Source organism: Aotus nancymaae, unplaced genomic scaffold, assembly GCF_030222135.1.
Source record: "Aotus nancymaae isolate 86718 unplaced genomic scaffold, 86718_ANA_hifiasm-v0.15.2.pri h1tg000012l, whole genome shotgun sequence".
Lineage (NCBI taxonomy): Eukaryota > Metazoa > Chordata > Mammalia > Primates > Aotidae > Aotus > Aotus nancymaae.
In genome coordinates, this window is record NW_026988423.1 from 28912007 (window position 1) to 28933061 (window position 21055).

Here is a 21055-nt window from a genome sequence, read left to right on the forward strand (position 1 = left end):
GAAATAAAAGATTTGGGTTTCGATTTATCCTTACACAACGGATCATAGAAAGTTCTTGGGTGAGGGCTTCTGTTGTGTACATACATGTGTACGAAAGGGAGGGTTTATGATCTTCCTGACCAAGCAACTTCCTGAAGAGCTGGAAGATTATGTTAGCATTGGCACCAAGGTATCTACCTTCGATCTTTGTTAAGTCTGCTCATGTAACTAAAGTGAAAACACTCCTCAACCTTTATACCACCACCTCCCCCTTGTTCTAGCTACAAGTGTTCTTGCTCAGAAAAACTGTTTTAGCCTATCAAGAAAAGAATGGAAGGCATGGAGCCTTATCGTACTCATCTCTTGGGCCTAATGGCAGAGTTGAGTAAACAAAAGCACTTGATAGACACTAAGTTGCATGCAATGAGCCAATTTAAGTGTTGCAAAATGATATAATCCTCAAAGAGAGTATAGGAAAGAGATTTCCAATTTTTTTTTTTTTTTTTTTTTTTGAGACAGAGTCTTGCTCTGCCGCCAGGTGCCAGGCTGGAGTGCAGTGGCACAATCTCAGCTCACTGCAACCTCTGCCTCCTGGGTTCAAGCAGTCTCCTCCCTCAGTCTCCCATGTAGCTGGGACTACACGTGTGTGCCACCACGCCCAGCTAATTTTTGTATTTTAGTAGAGATGAGGTTTCACTATGTTGGCCAGGATGGTCTCGATCTCTTGACCTCATGATCCACCCGCCTTGGCCTTCCAAAGTGCTGGAATTACAGGCATGAGCCACCGCACCTGGCCAAAATTTCCAATTTTTAAAAGTGGAAAGGAGACCCTCTTTGAGGAAAAGGATTAAAATTCCTCCATCTGTAGATAGAAAGACACTTGAGTATCAGGCTTAGCAAGAGTCAGTTTCCAGTGATACAAAGAGACCCATTAGAAGTGCACTGTCTTCAAGGTTTTGCCCAGGGCAAGTTTAACATCCTTATTCCTCAAACTGTAGATCAAAGGGTTAAGCATGGGAACCACATTTGTGTAAAAGACTGAGGCAAATCTGCCATGGTTAATAGAGCCAGGAAAAGATGTTGTTAAGTAGGTGAATGCCCCTGACCCAAAAAACAGAGCAACAGCAATTATGTGGGAGCCACATGTGCCAAAGGCTTTGGATCTGCCTTCTGCAGAAGGAATACGGAGGATGTTGGACAGTATCAAAGCATAAGAGATGATGATGCTTAAGCTGGACAGCATGATGGTTATTCCAACAACAATGAAAAATACCAGCTTGTTGACATGGGTGCTGGTGCAGGAGAGCTGCAAGACGGGGAGAACTTCACACAGATAATGGTCAATGACATTGGAATCACAGAAGGTCAGTCTCAGCATGCTTCCAGTGTGGGCCAGGGCCCCAGCAAACCCTACCACATACGAACCAAACATCAGCAGAAAGCAGACCCTCGGGGACATGGTGACCATGTACAGCAGGGGGTTGCAGATGGCCACATAGCGATCATAGGCCATCAATACCAACACATAGCACTCAGAATTGACAAAGAAACAGAAGAAAAATAGCTGAGTTATGCATCCCACATAAGAGATAATACTTTTTGACACAAAGTCGTTCAGCATTTTGGGGACAAACACACAGGAATAACAGAGATCTATAAAGGACAAGTTGAAGAGGAAAAAGTACATTGGGGTGTGAAGGCTAGAATTTATCCCAATTAAGGAGATCAAGCCCAAGTTGCCCACCACGGTGAACACATAGATCCCTAAGAACAGAAGGAAAAGAGGGAGCTGGAGCTCTGGCTGTTCTGATAGTCCCACAAGGATAAACTCAGTCACTGAGGAGCTGTTTCTCAGAGTCATTCTCTTCTGGCGAGCTGTCTGGGGAAACGGCGAAACACAGAGTCACGACAAGCACAAGCATGGCTACGGGAAGAAGTCTCTAGCAGACAAGCCAGTGTGCAGATGCCCTCTCTTCTGTCCTCCCTCATCTACACACCTCCCCACCCTGAGGTATTGAGCACGTGTCTGTGAGAGGATCTCAGCTCCGCTGGGCTGATCATGAAGTTAAGTAGTGTTTGTTAGCATGGGCAGCAAGAATTCTGTCTCTGCTTGAGAGGTGAGGGAGGAGGGAGACAGCACACCTGAACTGGCTGCTCATGGACTCTCAGAAAGACACCCTGAGAACCAAGAGTATGGCCTGGGCCCGCTGCCTCAGGTTCTGAGAGACAAGAGCTCTCAAGGTCCCCAGGGTCCCTCCTATTCTCTGCCTCTGTCTCCCACCTAGATAATGGATTTCCATCTGGAGAGAAAGCCAAGAGTGTTCCCCACTGGCTCTGCACATCCTACTCGCCTCCTCAAAGACCCTCCATTCCATCTCATCTCAGGGTCAGTGTTGAGAGCAGAGACAGGGTCCATACTTCCCGGAGCCCTTGGTTGTGGGTTTCAAGGAGACCATCAGGAAAGATGGGATTCAGACTTTCACCTTCCTTTTCTTCCTTTTCCGGGGCCCCACTCAGTGCTGGACCTCACGCCGTCTCTTTTTCCATTAGCCAGAATGAGAAAATAGTGATGCTTGTGCAGAAAGCACACAGCCTTGCATATTACCTCTTTGACTCCCTTGGGGTGCTGAGAATAGCACTTTTACAGACCCCAGGCTCCAAGGTGCTCAAGGAATATACCACGGGTTCTGTTTGTGGATTTTCTCATACGGTCTCGGCAGCTTCAGGAAAGAAAACTAGGAATTCTCATTTTGACCAGAATCCCAGCTGTCATACTGCAGAGGAATTTAAGCTGCTTGACAATCAAGCAGCTTAAACAAGGGACCTGATTAGACACAGTTTCCCCAGGGAATTTCTTCAAGATCTGTCTCTATAGGGAAGGAATTGCACTGTCTTTGTTTATAGCCTAGATTATGGCGCTTACCTAGCATCTTGGGAGTGGGTGTTCCAATCAAACTTCCCTTCATTTCAGGGATTCCATGTTATTCAGTGCTGAGTTTGGGGACTCATTTTTTCCTTTCTCGTTAGCTCTCAGAACCTAAGCTTGAATTTAAGGGCGAATAGCCCCGATCTTAAGCACCATCTCCAAATCTCACAGGGAACCCCTCAAAAAAGGTCAGATCAGATCTACATAGAGCACCTCAGATAAAAGGCTTCTAGGACCATGCGCTGCTCAAAACAGAAACCACACCACCTCCACCACAAACACCACCTACTCACAACTCTAATAAGGGCCACAGACAGGCCTTTACTATATATGAAGAGATTAAAATATCACAATACATATGCAAGAAAGCACACACACACACACACACACACACTCTCTCACAAACACACCCTACACAGAGTTACTCTCTAGGCATGCAGGCTTAAGGTATAATGGGAGATGAATGTGAGGGTTTAATCCTGCCGTTATTCAGATGACAAAGCTGCTCTCCATATGATCTGCTAGATGAATATTTTAAGAAAAATTCAAAGACATGCGAGCATCTGCATTTGTAAGTTTCACTAAGGCTGCCTAAAATAATCCCAGTTCGCCTGGGACAGGCCTGATTTACACTCATTATCCCTGTATAATTATTAGTAGCATACCCTTTCATTCTCAGAGGTGTCTGGACTCGTACAACAAATTATATGATCACTGGCTAAAAAGAGCAGAAGCAGCTTTTCAGATCCTTGGCCCCCAACATCTCCTAAATCCACTGACTTTCACCCCTTTTTGGACAGTCTGTCTTTCACCTTCCTTGCCCTCAAAGTCTTCCTTAACTGAGCCCACCCTTCTGGACAATCAATGCTATCTCTTAAGGAGAACCAGTCTTCAAACGCGAGAAAGGCATTAACTGCAGGCTGCTTCTAATTCATATCTAGCCCAAAAACCCTAAAGCAAAGAAGCACAACTCCTAGTTACCTGCCTAAAATCAGTGTAAAGGAAAAAAAAATAAAAATAAAGGGATAGGAATTGCCTAGGTATAAGGAACAAATATTAGTACATTGTTGTACATCACTATGTGTGGGTATAATAAATTGATTGGGAGTACTTGACAAACTTGGACATATACCTACATTTTGACCCAGTGTTCCACCACTGGGAGTATAGTGAATAAAAATAAGTATGCATGTTTACCTAAAGAGCAGCATTGTCTTTAATAGCTGCAAGTTGAAAACACTCCATATGTCAGCCAACTGTAGACTGGATAATAAATGATAGGCTGTCAATAAAATAAAATTCCATCTAGTCATAAAAGATAATGACATAGATATATGTCACAAACCATTAGGGAGTGAAAGGAGCCAAGCACAGAAGAGGGCATACTTTATAATTTCATTTATGTACAGTTTAAAAACAGCGAAGCTAATCTATGGTGTTAGAAGTCACACAGCACTTCCTCTTGACTGGGCAGGCAGGGGCTAGCAACTGGAAAGGGATTTGAAGGGTGCTTTAGGGTTGCTAGCAATGTCTGCTTCTGACAGGGTGCTGGTTACACAGATGTATGCAGTTAGCAAAAATTCATCGAGCTCTACCCTTATGTTACACTTAAACAAAAAGTTTATTTAAAATGTAAGTGGAGAACAAAAAATAAATCACCCTACCAAATTAGTTTAAGTCAAAAATTACTAAACAGCTTTGAGGTATAATTCCTCCATTTGTAAAATGGATATTTACTGCCCTGACAACTCAATATAGTAGAATGTGCAAGAAAAATAACACCATTTATATTTCTTTTCCATCTTATGTCACTTAAAATTAAAAAAAAATTTTTTAATATAAAAGGAGGAAACCAAAAGAAAAGAGAATTAATGCATATGGAGCGACTACAGAGTGCCTGGCCTTATGCTGGATGTTTTCTCATGTAATATGTTGTTTATAACAACTATACAACATGCATGTGTGTGACAGATTGTATTTCCCAAGCATGGCTATACCAATGCACACACAGATACACAGTCACACACATATACCTTGCATCCCACATGCTCTTTTTCTAACAGGACTGACACTCCTCCAATCAAAAGATGAGGCCTATATGCCCTAACTTTGCCTCTAGGCAGGGACTTGGGATTTCTCCAATCAATAAAGTATGATGGAAGTGATGCTTTGTGACTTTCAAGGTTAAGTCATAAAAGGGCAGAGCTTCCAACAGGCATGCCATATATACATATAGATAGATAGATAGATAGACAGATAGATACAGATATATATATAGAGAGAGAGAGAGAGAAATTGGAGTTCAATGATTGAGGGCAGGAAGCATATATATATACACACATATATATGTATATATATACACGTGTGTATATATATACATGTGTGTGTATATATATACACGTATGTATATATATACACACACACATAAAATCTCCTCCCCACCTCACTTTTATATCTCTTTTGGCATCCCTTAACCTTCGGGAAAGTCATGTTAAAACCTTCTAGCCTTGTCTCAGGATAAAATTGCATAATTATATGCCATAGGAACTTAACTCTTATTTATGTCACTTACCCTATGGGAAAATTGGTCTCATTACACAGTACATTATTTCACTTAAAGTTGTGGTTCCCAAGCACCTATCAAAAATGTTGAATGTGGACTTACTGTGCACTATAAGGTAGCAAGTGTGTAGTCATTTGCCCAGCATTGAGGGGCAGGAGCCCTTTAGGGCCTACATGCCAATGAGTGGACACTGGGAAAAACACTGAAGGGAAACAGCCAGGGGGCTCACCAGGACAGGTCTAGATCACTTGGTCCAATTCTCCCACATTACCCAGGAAGTCTCCTTCGGTTCCATATTTGAATGCTGTTTATGAGGTTTGCTTTTATGAAGAGAACAAGCATTGCGTTTTAGTACACATAATTCCTTACCCACTGCATTTTCCCTTCCTGAAAGGCTTATTAGGTATGTAGCAATGGTCTAACAATGGAAGAGACAATCTTCTGTTCATTAAAGTAGACGTCAATTTATTAATCATCCAACAAATATTTATTAAAGCTAGTTATTTCAAGCAATATTGCAAATGCTCTTGTATTAGTCGGGGTTCTCTAGAGGGACAGAACTAATGGGATAGACACATATATAAAGAGGAGCTTATTATGTATTAATTCACATAATCACAAGGTCCCACAGTGTCTGCAGGTTGAGAAGCAAGGAGAGTCAGTCTGAGTTCCAAAACTGAAAAATTTGGAATCCAGTGATCAAGGGCAGTAAGCATCCACCACGGGAGAAAGATGTACGCTGGGAGGCTAAGCCAGTCCTTCTTCTACGTTTTTCTGCCTGTGTATATTCTAGCCTCGAGGACAGCTGATTAAGTTGTGCCCACCCAGATTAAGGGTGGGTCTGCCTTTTCCAGCCCACTAACTCAAACGTTAATCTCCTTTGGCAACACCCTTACAGCCACACCAGGATCAATACTTTGTATCCTTCAGTCTAATCAGATTGACACACAGCATTAACCATCACAGTTATATTCAGAAAGAGTTCTCCTGTTAAAAACAAAACCTAGAATTCTGGACAAAATACTAAAAGCATCTGTTTGTTCACATTTGAGATGCCAAAAACTAAGTAAAAATCTGTGAGAGCAAAAAAGAAGTAAGAAAGTAAAATTTCAGAGGGATGCACAAACTCCAGAGCTAGAGTTTGCCTTTGGGGAACTAGCAGATTCCTGGTGGGGGCAGAGTTGGGGTTTAACGAGTTAGCTATGCAGGAGATAAAAAAATAAAGCCTGGAACCTTAAGCATGTTGGAAGTTTAGGACCATTATTGACTCATAATACCGACTCCTCAGGGGGAAAAGAAACATTCTCAGTGGCTAACTTATAGGTAGAAAAAAAGCCTACAGAGGGAGCAGGCCAAGAAATGTGTCTGACTTGGCCTTGGCTCTAGAAGGGCAGAAAAAATAGTCTCTGACAATTTTTAATCACCTCTGTGTTTCAGGCAAAAAAAATTCATATTGCAAATTATAACAATAACAAAAAGTTCTTTCTGGATAATACAACTTAAAACCCAGATATGAAATAATTTCCCCAGATAAATATCCAAGGATCATGAGCTTATGATGAAAATTATTAAACAAACACAAAATAATCCACCATCAATGAGACTCATCAGGAATGATAAAATGCAAACCTGAAAAATTACTAGCTTGTCAGGGACAGAAAAAAAAATAAATATATTTAATATATTTTTAAAAATTAAAAACACAAACTGAAAGCATTATGAAGCAACCATCGAAATTGAAAGAACCCTCCAAACTTTAAAAAATTAAATAGAATTGTTAGAAATGAAAATATGATGATTAAAATTAGGACCTCTGTGAATATGTTAGACAGCTTATTAGACACAAGTGAAGAGAAAATAAGTAAACTGGAGGGTAGATCTGAAGAAATTGTCCAGAAAAGTCAACATCCAGGTGGGAGAGACTATGAATTAGAAATACAATCTATTATAAAGACACATGTACACGTATGTTCATTGCAGCCCTGTGTACAATAGCAAAGACTTGGAACCAACCCAAATGCCCATCAATGATAGACTGGACAAAGAAAACGTGGCACATATACACCATGGAATACTACGCAGCCATAAAAAATGATGAGTTTGTGTCCTTTGTAGGGACTTGGATGAATCTGGAAACCATCATTCTCAGCAAACTAACACAAGAACAGAAAACCAGGCACCACATGTTTTCACTCATAGGTGAGTGTTGAACAATGAGAACACGTGAACTCAGGGAGAGGAGCATCACATACTGGGGGCAGTTGCGGGGGATAGGGGAGGAACAGCAGGAGGTGGGGATGAACAGCAGGGGGTGGGGAGGGTGGGGAGGGATAACACGGGGAGAAATGCCAGATATAGATGAAGGGGGAATAGAGGCAGCAAATCACCTGGTTATGTATGCACCTATGCAACAACCCTGCATGACCTGCACGTGTACCCCAGAATCTAAAGTAAAAAAAAAAAAAAAAAGAACTACAATTTAAGATATGTAGAAATAAGAAGTTCCAACATATGTATGTGTGTGTGTGTACACACAAGCATTTAAAACAATTTAGGCCCTGTGTTTTGCTCCAAAAACAAGGCAACAATCAAAACAGACACAACCTCTGAACTTTCAACCATATAATCTAAATGGAGAAAGCTAGAAGAAATGGATACTGACACATAATTAGAAATACAGTAAGTGTGCCAAGAAGAGGTTATAGATTTCTATGAAACCATTTAAAGGGGGCCCTACCATGTCTTCAAGGTCAGAGAAGGCCTCTCTAAAGAAGTGAAATTCAGTTTTAAAGCTAAATTTAAGTAGAGATGTAAAAATATATAACTGTTTGTTTGTGACTGTCCAGCATTGAAATTCCTTCCAGTTTGAGGACTGCCCCTGTGTGAGCCTTGGCTGAAGCAAGGACTCAGCCTCTTTCTGTGAAAGCACCCCGGAGAACATCAGATCTGAGCTCAGCCACTCAGACGTTCCCAGGCAGGACTCTGAGTTTTGGACGAGTGACAGAAAAAAACAGGAACAATTTCTATTTCATTTTTGAAAAATCAAAAACAAACAAAAATCTACTCATCGATAATAAATGTCAAGTACTAGTGGTGCCAGCAGGAACAATCAGTGCAGCCCAACCAGATAGTTGCATGATTATAATTTGGCTGAGATTCCACCTGTCTGGCTCCAAAAACTATTTCCCTAGCTGGTTCTAAGATTCTATGAACTACCCCATTTATTGCTAATTAGCTCCCTTTTTGCTAGAGTTAACCATAATCAACTGCTGCTTGCAGCTGAGATCTCTTGCTACTAGAATAGAGACTGGTGGTTAAGGGGTCTGTGGGTTGGGAGTGGAGACAGGGAAAGCATAGAGGCTGGGGGCAACTTTTTCATCTCTCTATGATCAGGACAGGCACACTCCCCACAATCATCTGCACAGAGGCGTGTAACGGACCCTCCTCAAAGTTTTGGTCTATTTTTAATGATTTTCCCCTTCCAGGGATATGTTTGGATGTGGTATGGAAAATAAAATAAACAAGCATCCCGGTTTCCAAAGACTGCTATTCTTCATATTCTTACAACAAAGTTCTTAAACCCTTTGATTCTTCAATGATTCCTTTTTTTCTAAATAAGCTAAATTATGCTTCTCAGTGGAATGAATATAAGCTTCTTTGCTGGCTAAACAGAAACACATTTAATGAATTATCCGGCCAGGTTTTTTTAATGGAATGTGAGCCATATATAAATAAAATAATATAAAATACAAAGATTATGCTTAACATCTAAGGAAGATAATGGCTCAATAACTACTTTTATTAATGAATAACAGCTAGTGTATGTTTACATTAGTCAATGTTATGGTAGTGCTCTGCTTTTTCATATGCTCTATATTCACTTTATTGGCTTTGAGACCCCTTATAAAGTCAATATATGGAATAACTTTCTGCACATCTTGCAAATTTTGGAAAATACCTTTGATCTTAAAAATTACTATAGGCTATTATAGAAAGTATATCTTTGATTTTATAACAGGTTATTTTATACTAAATCTTTATTCAGAACATCCTTAGTTATTATATTGTTACTATGGAAATTCACAATCTGCTTTATGACATAGTTTTAGAAATATATTGCTATTAGTCTTGAATAACAAGTAGAAGCTTACCACCAGAGAAAGTCAAGAAAGCATTCTGAGCACAATAAACCACAAAAGGAAATGGAAAAGGTTATAAAGAGAAAAAACACTGCAAATTTTAGGAGTGCCAAGAGATACAGAGAATTAAACAGCTGTATATATGGCAAGGAGGGGTAGGCAATTGTGGAGTGGGTTAATGATGGTAAATGTAAAAAGAAAATAGAATGTCCTAATAAAATAAAATAGAATGTTCCAAATTCATTGTGCTAAAGGGAAAAGTGAAGCCCTGAAAGCTGACTCATGTTACCATGACTGTTTTTCTTCTCTGTTGCATGACTGTTACTTTCTGACCTTTGTGTTGAGATATACAGTAACTAAACTCCCTGTTCTTTATTCAAACTAGAGTAAATGACACTGGAGATAGAGACCCTTGTGACTATTACCTCTTTACAACAACATGTGAAACAACTCCCTTACAGAAGAATCAATAGTATTCAACCAAATCTTATATCTCTATGTTAGCCTTTGCATGGAAAGTGTAATCCTGTTCAGCACCTCCGTTTTTTCTGTATAGATGATCCTTATTTTGCGCCACACCAGAAGCACAGATCACCATTCTTTGGTGTATCTCTGCTCCCTGAACCATGCCCTCACACTTTCCATTTTAATGAACTCTCCTTAAATTAGATTCTGATTCTTTTGATTATCTTAGGTTGACATAATTAATCATACTCTTTTTCCTCTGAGTCCAGAATCAATTGAAAAAAATAGAGACAGCAGTCACAAAGAAAAACAAAATGCCAGCTTTATTGCTGATAAAGTTAATGGGAAAACCCAGCTTGGATGTGCAATAGGACCTTGTAATTCTCTCAATGCACACTGCAGATTAAACTTGTGAATTTAGGTCTACACTGAGCTAGACGACAGTTGTCTTCACTACAAAGGAGAAGGGTAGCAAATGTAAGAGATTAGTGGGGGCCCTGAGAACATACCTATCCAACTAGAAAAAAAAAGGGAAAGGGTCTGTAGGAAGAAGGCTGGGCCACTCTAAACCACAAGTTCATTCTCCCAATTTCTCATCAGTCCTATAAACCACTCCTCTCCCTCAGTAGCATCCTTATTTACCTGCTGGGACAGAAAGCCCTGCATGCTCTAGGGAATGTGAGGGACAAAGCATAAAGGAGACCAGAATCACAGTTTGGGCCCAGATCAGTTGTTACCACAATTTGGACTTGACTGTGGTCAATGGTGAGCAAGATGGGAGAGTGCTGACATCACCAGGCTGGCCTTCTGACTTGCAGAAATAAGACAGATGGGACTGGAGACAAGAAACCTGAACTTGAATGGTGCAAGGGATATGCAGAATTTGACACCTAAGTATAAGAAGGGAAAGCTACTTTTAGAATTTAGAAAAGGAATTTAATTAAGATCGTCGGATGAAATGTCACTGTTACAAGGTTCTTTGCAAAGAAGGAAACTATGCTTTCTGTGGGTCAAACAGAAACATTTTGTCTTTCTACTGACCTGATAGCTCTAAACACAACAATGTAAAAAGCATAATTTTGGTATATACATTTAATCATACATAAAGCTGTTTACAACATTTTACCCAATGAAAATAAAATGCAGGTTGGGTGCAGTGGCTAATGCCTGTAATCCCAACACTTTCAGAGACAAGGCAAGAGGATCACTTGAGGCCGAGAGTTCAAGACCAGCCTTGGCAACATAGTGAGACCCCCATCTCTACACAAAATTTAAAAGTCAATTAAAAAAAAAAAGAAAATTGCAAAAGGGAAGTGAACATGATAACTTCTTTGTGTGTGTGTGTGTGTGTGTGTGTGTGTGTGTGTGTATAGATATGTATATCTATACACATACATATATAGTTTTTGCAAACTGGTCTCTGCCATCACAACTACACAGACATACACAGAAAAATATCCACCAAAATGCTAAAAGTGGTAATATTTAGGTGCCAGTATTATGGAATTTTTTAAAAGCTTTTGCTTATTGCTACATATTCCTCATCTCACATAGTCCTGCAATAGTAAAACATGGCTTTTGCAAATATAAGAAAAATAATTTTAAAAAATTAAAAAATACTGCATAATTTCAGTATTTTAAGGTCCAAGGTTTTCTTCAAAGTGTATTTGCATCTTCTATATCTAGCAGGCATTATTATCTGGCTGAGGTTGGAAATATAAACTCAATAAACATTTTCTAATACGTTACTGCATAATTCATATAACAGTAGATCAGTAGGTGTCACATATGTTTATATTACTGATCTTTAATAATAATGACTGAGCTACTGCTCAGTGCATTTAATAAGGAAAAAAACTTTAACATCTTTATCTTAGCGTATTTTTTGTCAAATTGTTTCAACTGAGAGTGAACGTAGGGACTTGTTCAGCTCAAAGGCAGCAAGAATTTGGACTTTGTACAAGGTGAAAATATATATGCATCACACATGCTACTTCTTGCACACCCAGACTGAGCCTTCTGGAAGGCAGCTAGTGTTGAAAGTGTGGGCGACTCTAGAGTCCTCCAGTCTAAATTCAATTCTTTACTCCACCACAGACTAAGAATACAATCTTAGGCAAGTACGTGAACTTTTTACAGCCTTGGTTTGCCCATTTATAAAACAGGGACAATTATCTCATGCATTTGTACAGGCGATTAAATGAGAACTTGTATCTAAATTTCCCAAGACAAAATAAAGTCTCAAAAATGTTATTATTAGGGTTTGAAGAACCATGTCCTTTGAATATTAAATTCTTATCTATATGTCCCCATTCATTCTCAGATCATGGGAGTATGGAAAATTTTAAAAAAGGGAAGAAGCAGGAAAGGAAGATATTGCAAAATACTACAAGAATGAAAGAAGCAAATGATAAGCAGTCATGTCTTTAAGGGGGCCAGATGGAATGGCATTTACAACCAAATTGTGTGGGTAAAAGTCTCAGGGCTGTTTCTTCTTCCACCTCAGGCTGATTTCTTCTCACCTAGTCCCATCAGTTACTAACAGGAACCGGAAGAAGCTGTCATGTGAGCAGGTAAAAAGTGGCAAGAAAAGGGCCACAAATGGCACTTAGGGATCATTGGCTTTGGTCACAGAGTATTGGCCCATTCACAGAGAATAAGTCCATCATTTGCCCATAGACAGGTGTATTCAGAGGGACAAACACATAAATGGTATTTCACAAACATGAATGTTCTTCCATTAAATATCTCACAGATATTTCATTATATACAGCTCATCTCATCTACCACTCATCTCTTAGTTGTAAACGCCATTAATCTCTAAACAGATCCAATGCTGGGTGGGGAACAGGCAGCATGAACCTGAAAAGTACTGTTTTGCCAGATATTGATAAAGTGCTCAAAATCTGGTGGTGCTATATTAAAAGGACACAGAAATCAGTGTGACGAGGCTCCCGTTGGCCAAATCAGGGACAAATTGAGCATCAGCGCTCACAATGACAATAATGAATCATAACCAATTAAATTAGACTGCATGAATCCATAATGACATAAATGAATGAATGAACTGATGAGAACAGCTCTTGACAGAATGTCAACTAACAAATTAAGAAGGACTGATAGAATTTGAAACTCTCCATTTTTCAGTCATTAGAGTAATAACTGATTCAGGCAATAACTGGTCATCAATGGATGCTAAAACTAATGTGTGAATGTTTGAAAAGGAAGAAAATATTTGCATAGTCTCAAAATGTACTGTCAATTGCAAAAGGAAAAGTGGCAATCTTTGCCATTAAAATTACTGAGGAACTTAGTTACAAAAAAACTCTGTATTATCAAATGTCTCCAGAAGCAATTCCGGGAAGACATAACACATACTCATGTATGAGATTTTTTTTTTTTAAAGGAAGATTTGTTCTGAAAAAAACAGTACTGTGCACTGCAAAGACAGCAAAGTGAATCAGGCTATGGTCTTGGTGGTTTTTTCCTAAGTGTATTCATCTTTTCAAGGCGAGTGTTCAGGCAAGTACTCTGGGGAAAATGAGAGCTCCATGCGTGAATGATTCATTTTCTCATCATGCAAATTTTTCTTCAATGTGTTATCTCTGGGATATCAGTTTAAATGGAGAGTACAAAATGAGTGCTCAATTGTTGGTATTTTATAAAACCCTTCAAAGCCCTATGTTAAACTGAATAAAGATTTACAGTTTAAGTTACCTATTTTATATTATGCCATACATTTTACCATATAAAAGGGTGGAAATTTGAGGTTTACAAAACTAAGGGAGGATCTAGTTTCTCCTACAGCCACCAGTGACATGAGCCTAAAGTTGGGGATCCTGAGTGAACAGGAAGAATATAATCAGGGAACCAGGGTGATGGACATATGTTCATCTATGTGGTAGAAGAAAGGAATGTGTTGCCAAAAGGAGGAGAACAGGAAAGCCCCTCGAGTAAGGCAGCTTCTAAAACTGCTAGACACTTCTTTCTTGTGTCCAAGAAATATTTGCTAAATTCCTACTCTATATGTGCCAGGCACTGTGCTAGATGTGAGGGTTATAGCAAAACAGACACTGGGGACCCTGCCTGTACAACATTCACAGTCTAACTTGTGGTGGGAGTGGATGTGGAAAAGTAAACAAGTAACAGTCCCACACTAGGTCTAGCACTTACTAGGTTACGTGCCGTGTGGTGTGAAAGCACAGAGAAGTGGCACTGAAACCCAAGAGGAAGAAAGAAGGAAGATATTCCAGAAAGAGATCTCATATTTATACATTACTACAAAGGCCAAGGCCCCAGGGCATCTGCCCTTCCTCTGATTAAACAGATCTCCAGGAATATGGTCAAGTCAAGCAAAAGCCAGTTAAGAAATAAGGGGAGTTTATATGGAAGGAAAAGTAGAAGGAAAAAAACATTTTCAATGTTGTTCCTTGTTTTCTTTATCAACCCAGATACTACAAGTAGTTGATTAAATAAAGTTGGGGGCAGAGATATAAAAAGGAGGAGACTAATATAAACACCACCACCACCAAAACTAAAAGTAACAAGTTCCTATGAGCAATGCCCTGACTAGGACAGAATCTGACCAAGGGTAGATTTTCCAGATATGTTTATTCGGTAATGAGAGTGCCCATTGAGATAAACTTTCAAGAAGGATTTTTGCAATCAAATTCAAGAATCTTGTGCAATTCAGTCTCTGTCTAGGAGTGTATCCAAAATATGGGGAAAACTCAAAGAGTTGCTGAATAAGTGTGTTAAACAAGCATTATTTATAATTCGGAAAAATTGGAATAATTTAATATACAGTAGTAGAAAATTGTTAATTATATGTAATACATCCATATGATGGAATTTTGTGCAATCACGAAAATTGAGTTGGAGGCAATAGATCAGAACAAATTCTTTCTGTGGGCTGTCTTACTTGGGGTGTACAATTTTGCAGCCAGAACTAAAGCTCCCTTGTTTTCACCTCATTACTTTCTCTCTCCCTCTTTATTCCAAACCACAACCCTTCATATATATTTTTATGCTTTTCTCTTCAATTATTTATCTTAGTAACAAACCCTAATTCCTTCCTCTTCTATTTAATTTTCATAGTAGATATATTTCAAAGCAGGTTTTCATGACTTTGGAAACAAAAAAAAATTGTGTGTATGTGCAGGCACACACAACTTGTACAATCAGTGACTATGTAAAAATATATAGCTAACAGGCAACTGTGACAAACCCTAGAAAAGAAGAGGACTGGAGAACAAGAAAACTGAAGTAAAAGGAGGCTTCCTTTCACCGATTATTCTTTGGTGCTAATTTTAAATACCATAAACATTGTCTTAGTCTGTTCAGCCCACTATAACAATACCACAGACCAGGTAGCTTAAAAACAACAGGAATTTATTTCTCAAGGTTCCAGAGGCTGGGAAGTCCAAGATCAACAGCAGATTCCATGTCTGGTGAGAGCCCACTTTCTGCCTCTTAGACAGAACCTTCTTGTTTTGTTCTTTCATGGTACAAGAGATGAGGGAGTCTCTCTCAGGCCTCTTTTATAAGGACACTAACCTCATTCATGAGAGCTCCACCCTCATGACCTAATCACCTCCCAAGGCCCCACCTCCTTTCAATATCCATCATTTCCAAATCTGAATTTGAGGGGACACATGTATTCAGCCTATAGCAAATGTATTATCTGGTCAATCTACAAATAAATATATCTTGTAAATAAAATGTAGAAATAATCTGATAGACCATGATCGTTTTCATATAAGCAAGCACAGGCCTAGAAAACTGAAGCAGTTTCCCCAAGGTCACTTAATAAATTAGTGCAAGTGCTGATATTAGAAGGAAAAGGATCTGGCAGAGATAGAAAAAAATTTACTGAGAATCTGGCATTTAATTCTCTTAATACTTCTGAGAAAAATGTTTTTGAAGATGAAGAAATTGATGCTCAGAGACATCAGGGCATGCTTAAAGGTCACACAGTTGCGGAGGAGAAGCTCGGGTTTGAATTTGATTCTACCCTTCAACTCTCTGGGATCTGCTCTTTTTGAGTCTTTCTGATGCTCTGCCCCTCTCAATCCAGAATTCAGTCAGCTAAATTCTGTGTTGTTTATCTAGTTCTTGCTGTCCAAGATACAATCCTCTCATTCTATTAAATTCCCCCTTATTAATCTGCATCATCCCAAAGGGCAACACTATACATCCATCCAAACTTTACTTTTTCTAAATAGAAGAGAAGAGAATCTTCCTAAAGAGAAACTCATAAGTCAACACATTTTCACAGCATTTCATATAATGTTATTTCACAAAGAAATCTACTATTTATAATTTTTTTATTGTACTTTAAGTTCGGGTACATGTGCAGATCATGCAGGATTGTTGCATAGATATATACACGGCAAGGTGGTTTGCTGCCTTCATCCTTCCATCACCTATATCTGGTATTTCTCCCCTCATTATCCCTCCCTACCCTCCCCATCGCCACTGCCCCTCCCCTAGTCCTCCGCCCCCACTGACTGCAGTGTGTGATGCTCCCCTCCCTGTGTCCACATGTTCTAATTGTTCAACACCCACCTATGAGTGACAACATACAGTGTTTGGTTTTCTGTTCTTGTGTCAGTTTGCTGAGCATGATGGTTTCCAGATTCACCCATGTCCCTATGAAGGACAGGAACTCATAGTTTTTTATGACTGCATAATATTCCATGGTGTATATGTGCCATATTTTCTTTATCCAGTCTATCGATGATGGACATTTGGGTTGGTTCCAGGTCTTTGCTATTGTAATCAGTGCCACAATGAACATACATGTGCATGTGTCTTTATAATAGAATAATAATCTTTTTAAACTGAAAAGCAACTCCACCTTCCTTTATACAGTACCATTAGGCTGTGGACTTACAAACCTGAGCCACATCATTTCTTCCACCCTTTACTGGAAGATGCAGCACTCAGTGTTTCTGCAAAAATCATGATCCACACGAATACAGTAATGGAAAACACAATTGAGAAACTATTTCATTGGTTTAAGCAAAAGTGATTGGGAGAAACCACAAAAGGATGGACAAGCTCTTTTGTTTAGCAACAGCAGGGAGACATTATCACTCCTTGGCATGAAGAGATGAGGGAGGGAGTAGAATTATAATCCAGTAAGAAATGGGGCATTCAGTTACTGCCACTGCAGCCCAGCTGGGAGGAAGTCAGGGAAATAAATATCATAATATCACACTCTTACTACCCTCTGATTTCCTCAGCTGTGTTCCTGTTAGCCTAACCCAGCTGAAACCAGAGGGCAAGGGGACGATTAGGGAATACCTCCCAGGATTCAGAGTGAGGCTCCAAGGGGCAGAAAGTTGATCTGCAAAAGCATGAAAAGATACCTCACATGGTTTCTGTCGCATGCAGCATCATACCATTCGGTGGTCATTCCCTCCATTGACTGACAGTTGTGTGGGTCTAACCTGACTACTGACTTGCAACACACGGTTCTCTGTGGTTTTGAAATATTCTCCAGATCCTAACTGACCACCCCAGACTGTGGACTTCTCCATCTTGATTTTTTTTTTTTTTTTTTTTTGAGATGGAGTCTCACTCTGTTGCCCAGGCTGGAGTGCAGTGGCATAATCTTGGCTCACTGTAACCTCCACCTCCTGGGTTCAAGCGATTCTTCTCCTTCAGTCTCCTGAGTAGATGGGATTACAGGCATGAGCCACTGTACCCAGTCCCCACCTTGACTTTTGAAAACAGGGCAATGATTGCATGTGATTGTATGTGAAATAATTCCCAAATTCTGTTCTTCATAACTGACATTTTCTGTAAGTTCTTCCACCCAGCATCGGCAAAACCCTTCAAGTTCAAGTCCCTGAAGCTCCACCCCACTGTCTTAAGAGGTACCATGCATGCTGCTCCCTGGGTCCTAACACACTTCCCCTGCACTTTCTGCAAAATGCTTCAAGAATTTCCCTGGCCTTTTGGCAAGGCCATCTCAACAAAAAATTCTCTATACTTCCTACCTACTTGCAAAAATGCGACATTTAAAATTCGCCTTTGAAAAGTTGCATGTAATTTCTGAGGACAGAATCTGATTTTAACATCCTAGTCTAGCTCACATGTGAAGTGAAATCTTCCAGAGCCCGAGGGAGGAAGAAAGTGAGCCATAATGAAAGGCAGCCAGTACTGGAAACAAAGAGCCTGAATTTTAGTCACAGTTCCACTGCTGAGGAGCTGAGCGACCTCAGGGAAGGTATGTAAGCCTGAGTCTATCCTCAGAAATAGGGAGGAACTGAGTGAAATGAGCTTCAAGACTTACTATGTGAGTATTTGAAGCTCTTAAGAATATTTGTAAATTAAAGAACCCACAGGGCCGGACGCGGTGGCTCATGCCTATAATCCCAGCACTTTGGGAGGCCGAGGGGGGTGGATCATGAGGTCAAGAGATGGAGACCATCCTGGTCAACAAGGTGAAACCCTGTCTCTACTAAAAATACAAAAATTAGCTGGGCATGGTCGCACGCTCCTGTAGTCCCAGCTACTCGGGAGGTTGAGGCAGGAGAATTGCTTGAACCCAGGAGGCGGAGACTGCACTCCAGCCTGGGTAACAAGAGTGAAACTCCGTCTCAAAAAAAAAAAAAACCTCAAAATGGGGATGATGAATTTGTTTGAGGAAAAATTATATTTCTTCCAGGTAACCAATGGAGTCCAAATCACTACGAGAGAAACAGTGTTTCTTTCCTGAGCATTGTCTTTTTCTCAGGAGAATGAATATTTGTTCAAGATTTTCTTTAGAGCAACTTTGACATCCTTATTCCTCAGGCTATAAATTAATGGGTTGAACATGGGCACCACAGTGGTATAGAACAGGGAAGACACTTTGCCCTGATTCATAGGTAAAATAGAAGAGGGCTTGAGATACATGAATGCCCCCGACCCAAAGAACAGAGAAACTGCAATTATGTGGGAGCTGCAGGTGCTGAAGGCTTTGGACCTGCCCTCCGTGGAATGAATATGGAGGATGCTGGAGAGAATGAGAGCATAGGAAATGAAGATGGTGACTGTGGGCACACCAATATCAATGCCCACAACAACAAACACTACCAGCTGGTTCACACAGGTGCTGCTGCAAGCATGCTCGAGAAGGGGAAGTATGTCACACATGTAGTGGTTGACAACATTATTGGCACAGAAGGTCACTCCCATCATGCATGCTGTGTGGGCCATGGCCCCAGCAAACCCCATCCCATAGACACCCAACAAAAGGAGCAAACACACCTGGGGAGACACGGTGACCCTGTACAGCAGTGGGTTACAGATGGCCACGTAGCGGTCATATGCCATCGCTGACAGGATGAAGGACTCAGAGACAACAAAGAAAAGAAAGAAGAAGAGCTGAGTCATACACCCAGCGTAGGAGATGCTGTTCTTCTTTGAGACAAAACTCATCAGCATTTTGGGAGTGATAACACTGGAATAGCAGAAATCTATGAAGGACAAGTTATAGAGGAAGAAGTACATAGGGGTGTGCAGGTGAGAGTTGAGCCCTATCAGGGTTATCAAGCCCAGGTTCCCCACCACAGTGACCACGTAGAAACCTAGAAACAGGAAGAAGAGGGGGATCTGGAATCCCGGCTGGTTGGTTAAGCCTGCGAGGATAAACTCTGTCACGGAGGAGGAGTTCTCAGCAGCCATTCTCATCTAAGGCATTCTGTGGGGACAAGGGAAAATGTTGTTTAGAAAGAGAAAGGAGAGACCGCTGCTGCCCTCCCAGTCACCCTCCCTTCCTTCTTTAGAATAGGAGGCACACAGAGAGGTTTTGAACTTCAGCAGAGAGGGCTTTGCTGCAGCTCCCTCTGGAACATGCCCCACCTCCATGCCCAGGGCTGCTGGGAAGGACTCCCTCTTTACTTTGATCCCTTTGTTGGATCCTTCCAACTCCAATTTCTACTCAAGTTTACAGAAACTGAAGCACACCTCTAGGAAGTGTCCTCACGGAGGCTGGACGCAGCCCACCTGTGCCTGGAAAATCCACTTCATGGTCATCCTAAACAGAGCAGAAGGGTGGGGTGGTCTTTCCCAGACCTTTAGTATCTGAGACTGGGGACTCAGGAAAAGTTCGGACTGCTCATCCAGATTCAGCCATTTATCCTCTTCAGCCCAGAGCTTCAGTGATGTACCTTTTGGTCCAGCTCTTATCTTCACTTGTTCAGACAGATTGGCTGCGGAGATATCACAGATGAAAGACTAAGCATCATCCCGCTACGCCCTATCCTGATGGCAGCGCTGCCGTCTCGGCTGCCTCAGAACTCTTTCTGAGCTACAGAACATGGAATCTAATGGAGGCTGCACCCTCAGGCCTTTCTCTATCTTGCAGAAGGGAGACAGTCCTTACCATTACCAGTGACAGCTGATGACAGGAGACTGATGAGCAGTTTTATTCTGAGTTTGGAGATCTGGGGACCTGATTAGAACTGGAACACCAGAAGTTCCCCTGGGATCACAGCCCTAGATATTAACTTTAAAAAATGACAAAGTTGTGCTTATAACCTTGATAATATTTGAATGGGCTTTTAGAAACATGCAAATATTTGTTCAATTAACATCTACTTGGAAATATACAAAGCATTGTGTAAAAACAATAATTTACCATTCATTGAGCACTTAATGTATATATAGCCAATGCTTTTTTTGTGTTCACATTATGCACTGACCTCAGCATGCCAAGATCCAATACTATTATTCATGTAATGCTTCATTTTAATTCTACCCCAAATTCTATGAGCTGGGTTTTATCACCCTCATTTTAGAGATGAAGTAACTCCCCAAATATTAAATTGCAAAGGCCATATTAAAACTAGGTCCATCTTACTCCAGATTTTGTGTCCTTAACAACTGAGTTGAATACCTCCCTGTGGAAGATAATGATGTATGTAAAGCACAGTTCTTGCCTTCAAGGCTCTGACCATGTCTTGAAAAAGATGCTGGAACACACATAAC

The 21055-nt window shown here is 40.4% G+C and overlaps 2 protein-coding genes across 2 annotated transcripts; both read right to left on the reverse strand.

Annotated features, from left to right (window-relative positions):
* Positions 1-910: 910 nt before the first annotated feature.
* On the reverse strand, positions 911-1840 carry LOC105729728 (olfactory receptor 8B4). The gene has a single exon (XM_012470643.2). The coding sequence runs from the start codon at positions 1838-1840 to the stop codon at positions 911-913; it is 930 nt and encodes a 309-aa protein (XP_012326066.2).
* Positions 1841-18814: 16974 nt separating this feature from the next.
* Positions 18815-20067, reverse strand: LOC105729732 (olfactory receptor 8B8). The gene is made up of 2 exons (XM_012470647.2): positions 20033-20067; positions 18815-19766 (listed from the first exon to the last, which is right to left on the reverse strand). The coding sequence occupies exon 2, from the start codon at positions 19754-19756 to the stop codon at positions 18815-18817; it is 942 nt and encodes a 313-aa protein (XP_012326070.2). The 5' UTR covers positions 19757-19766; positions 20033-20067.
* Between the last annotated feature and the right edge of the window lie 988 nt (positions 20068-21055).

Excerpts from the sequence above, each read along its gene's own strand:
- LOC105729732 (XM_012470647.2), bottom strand. The coding sequence starts at position 19,756 with ATGAGAATGGCTGCTGAGAACTCCTCCTCCGTGACAGAGTTTATCCTC.
- LOC105729728 (XM_012470643.2), bottom strand. The coding sequence starts at position 1,840 with ATGACTCTGAGAAACAGCTCCTCAGTGACTGAGTTTATCCTTGTGGGA.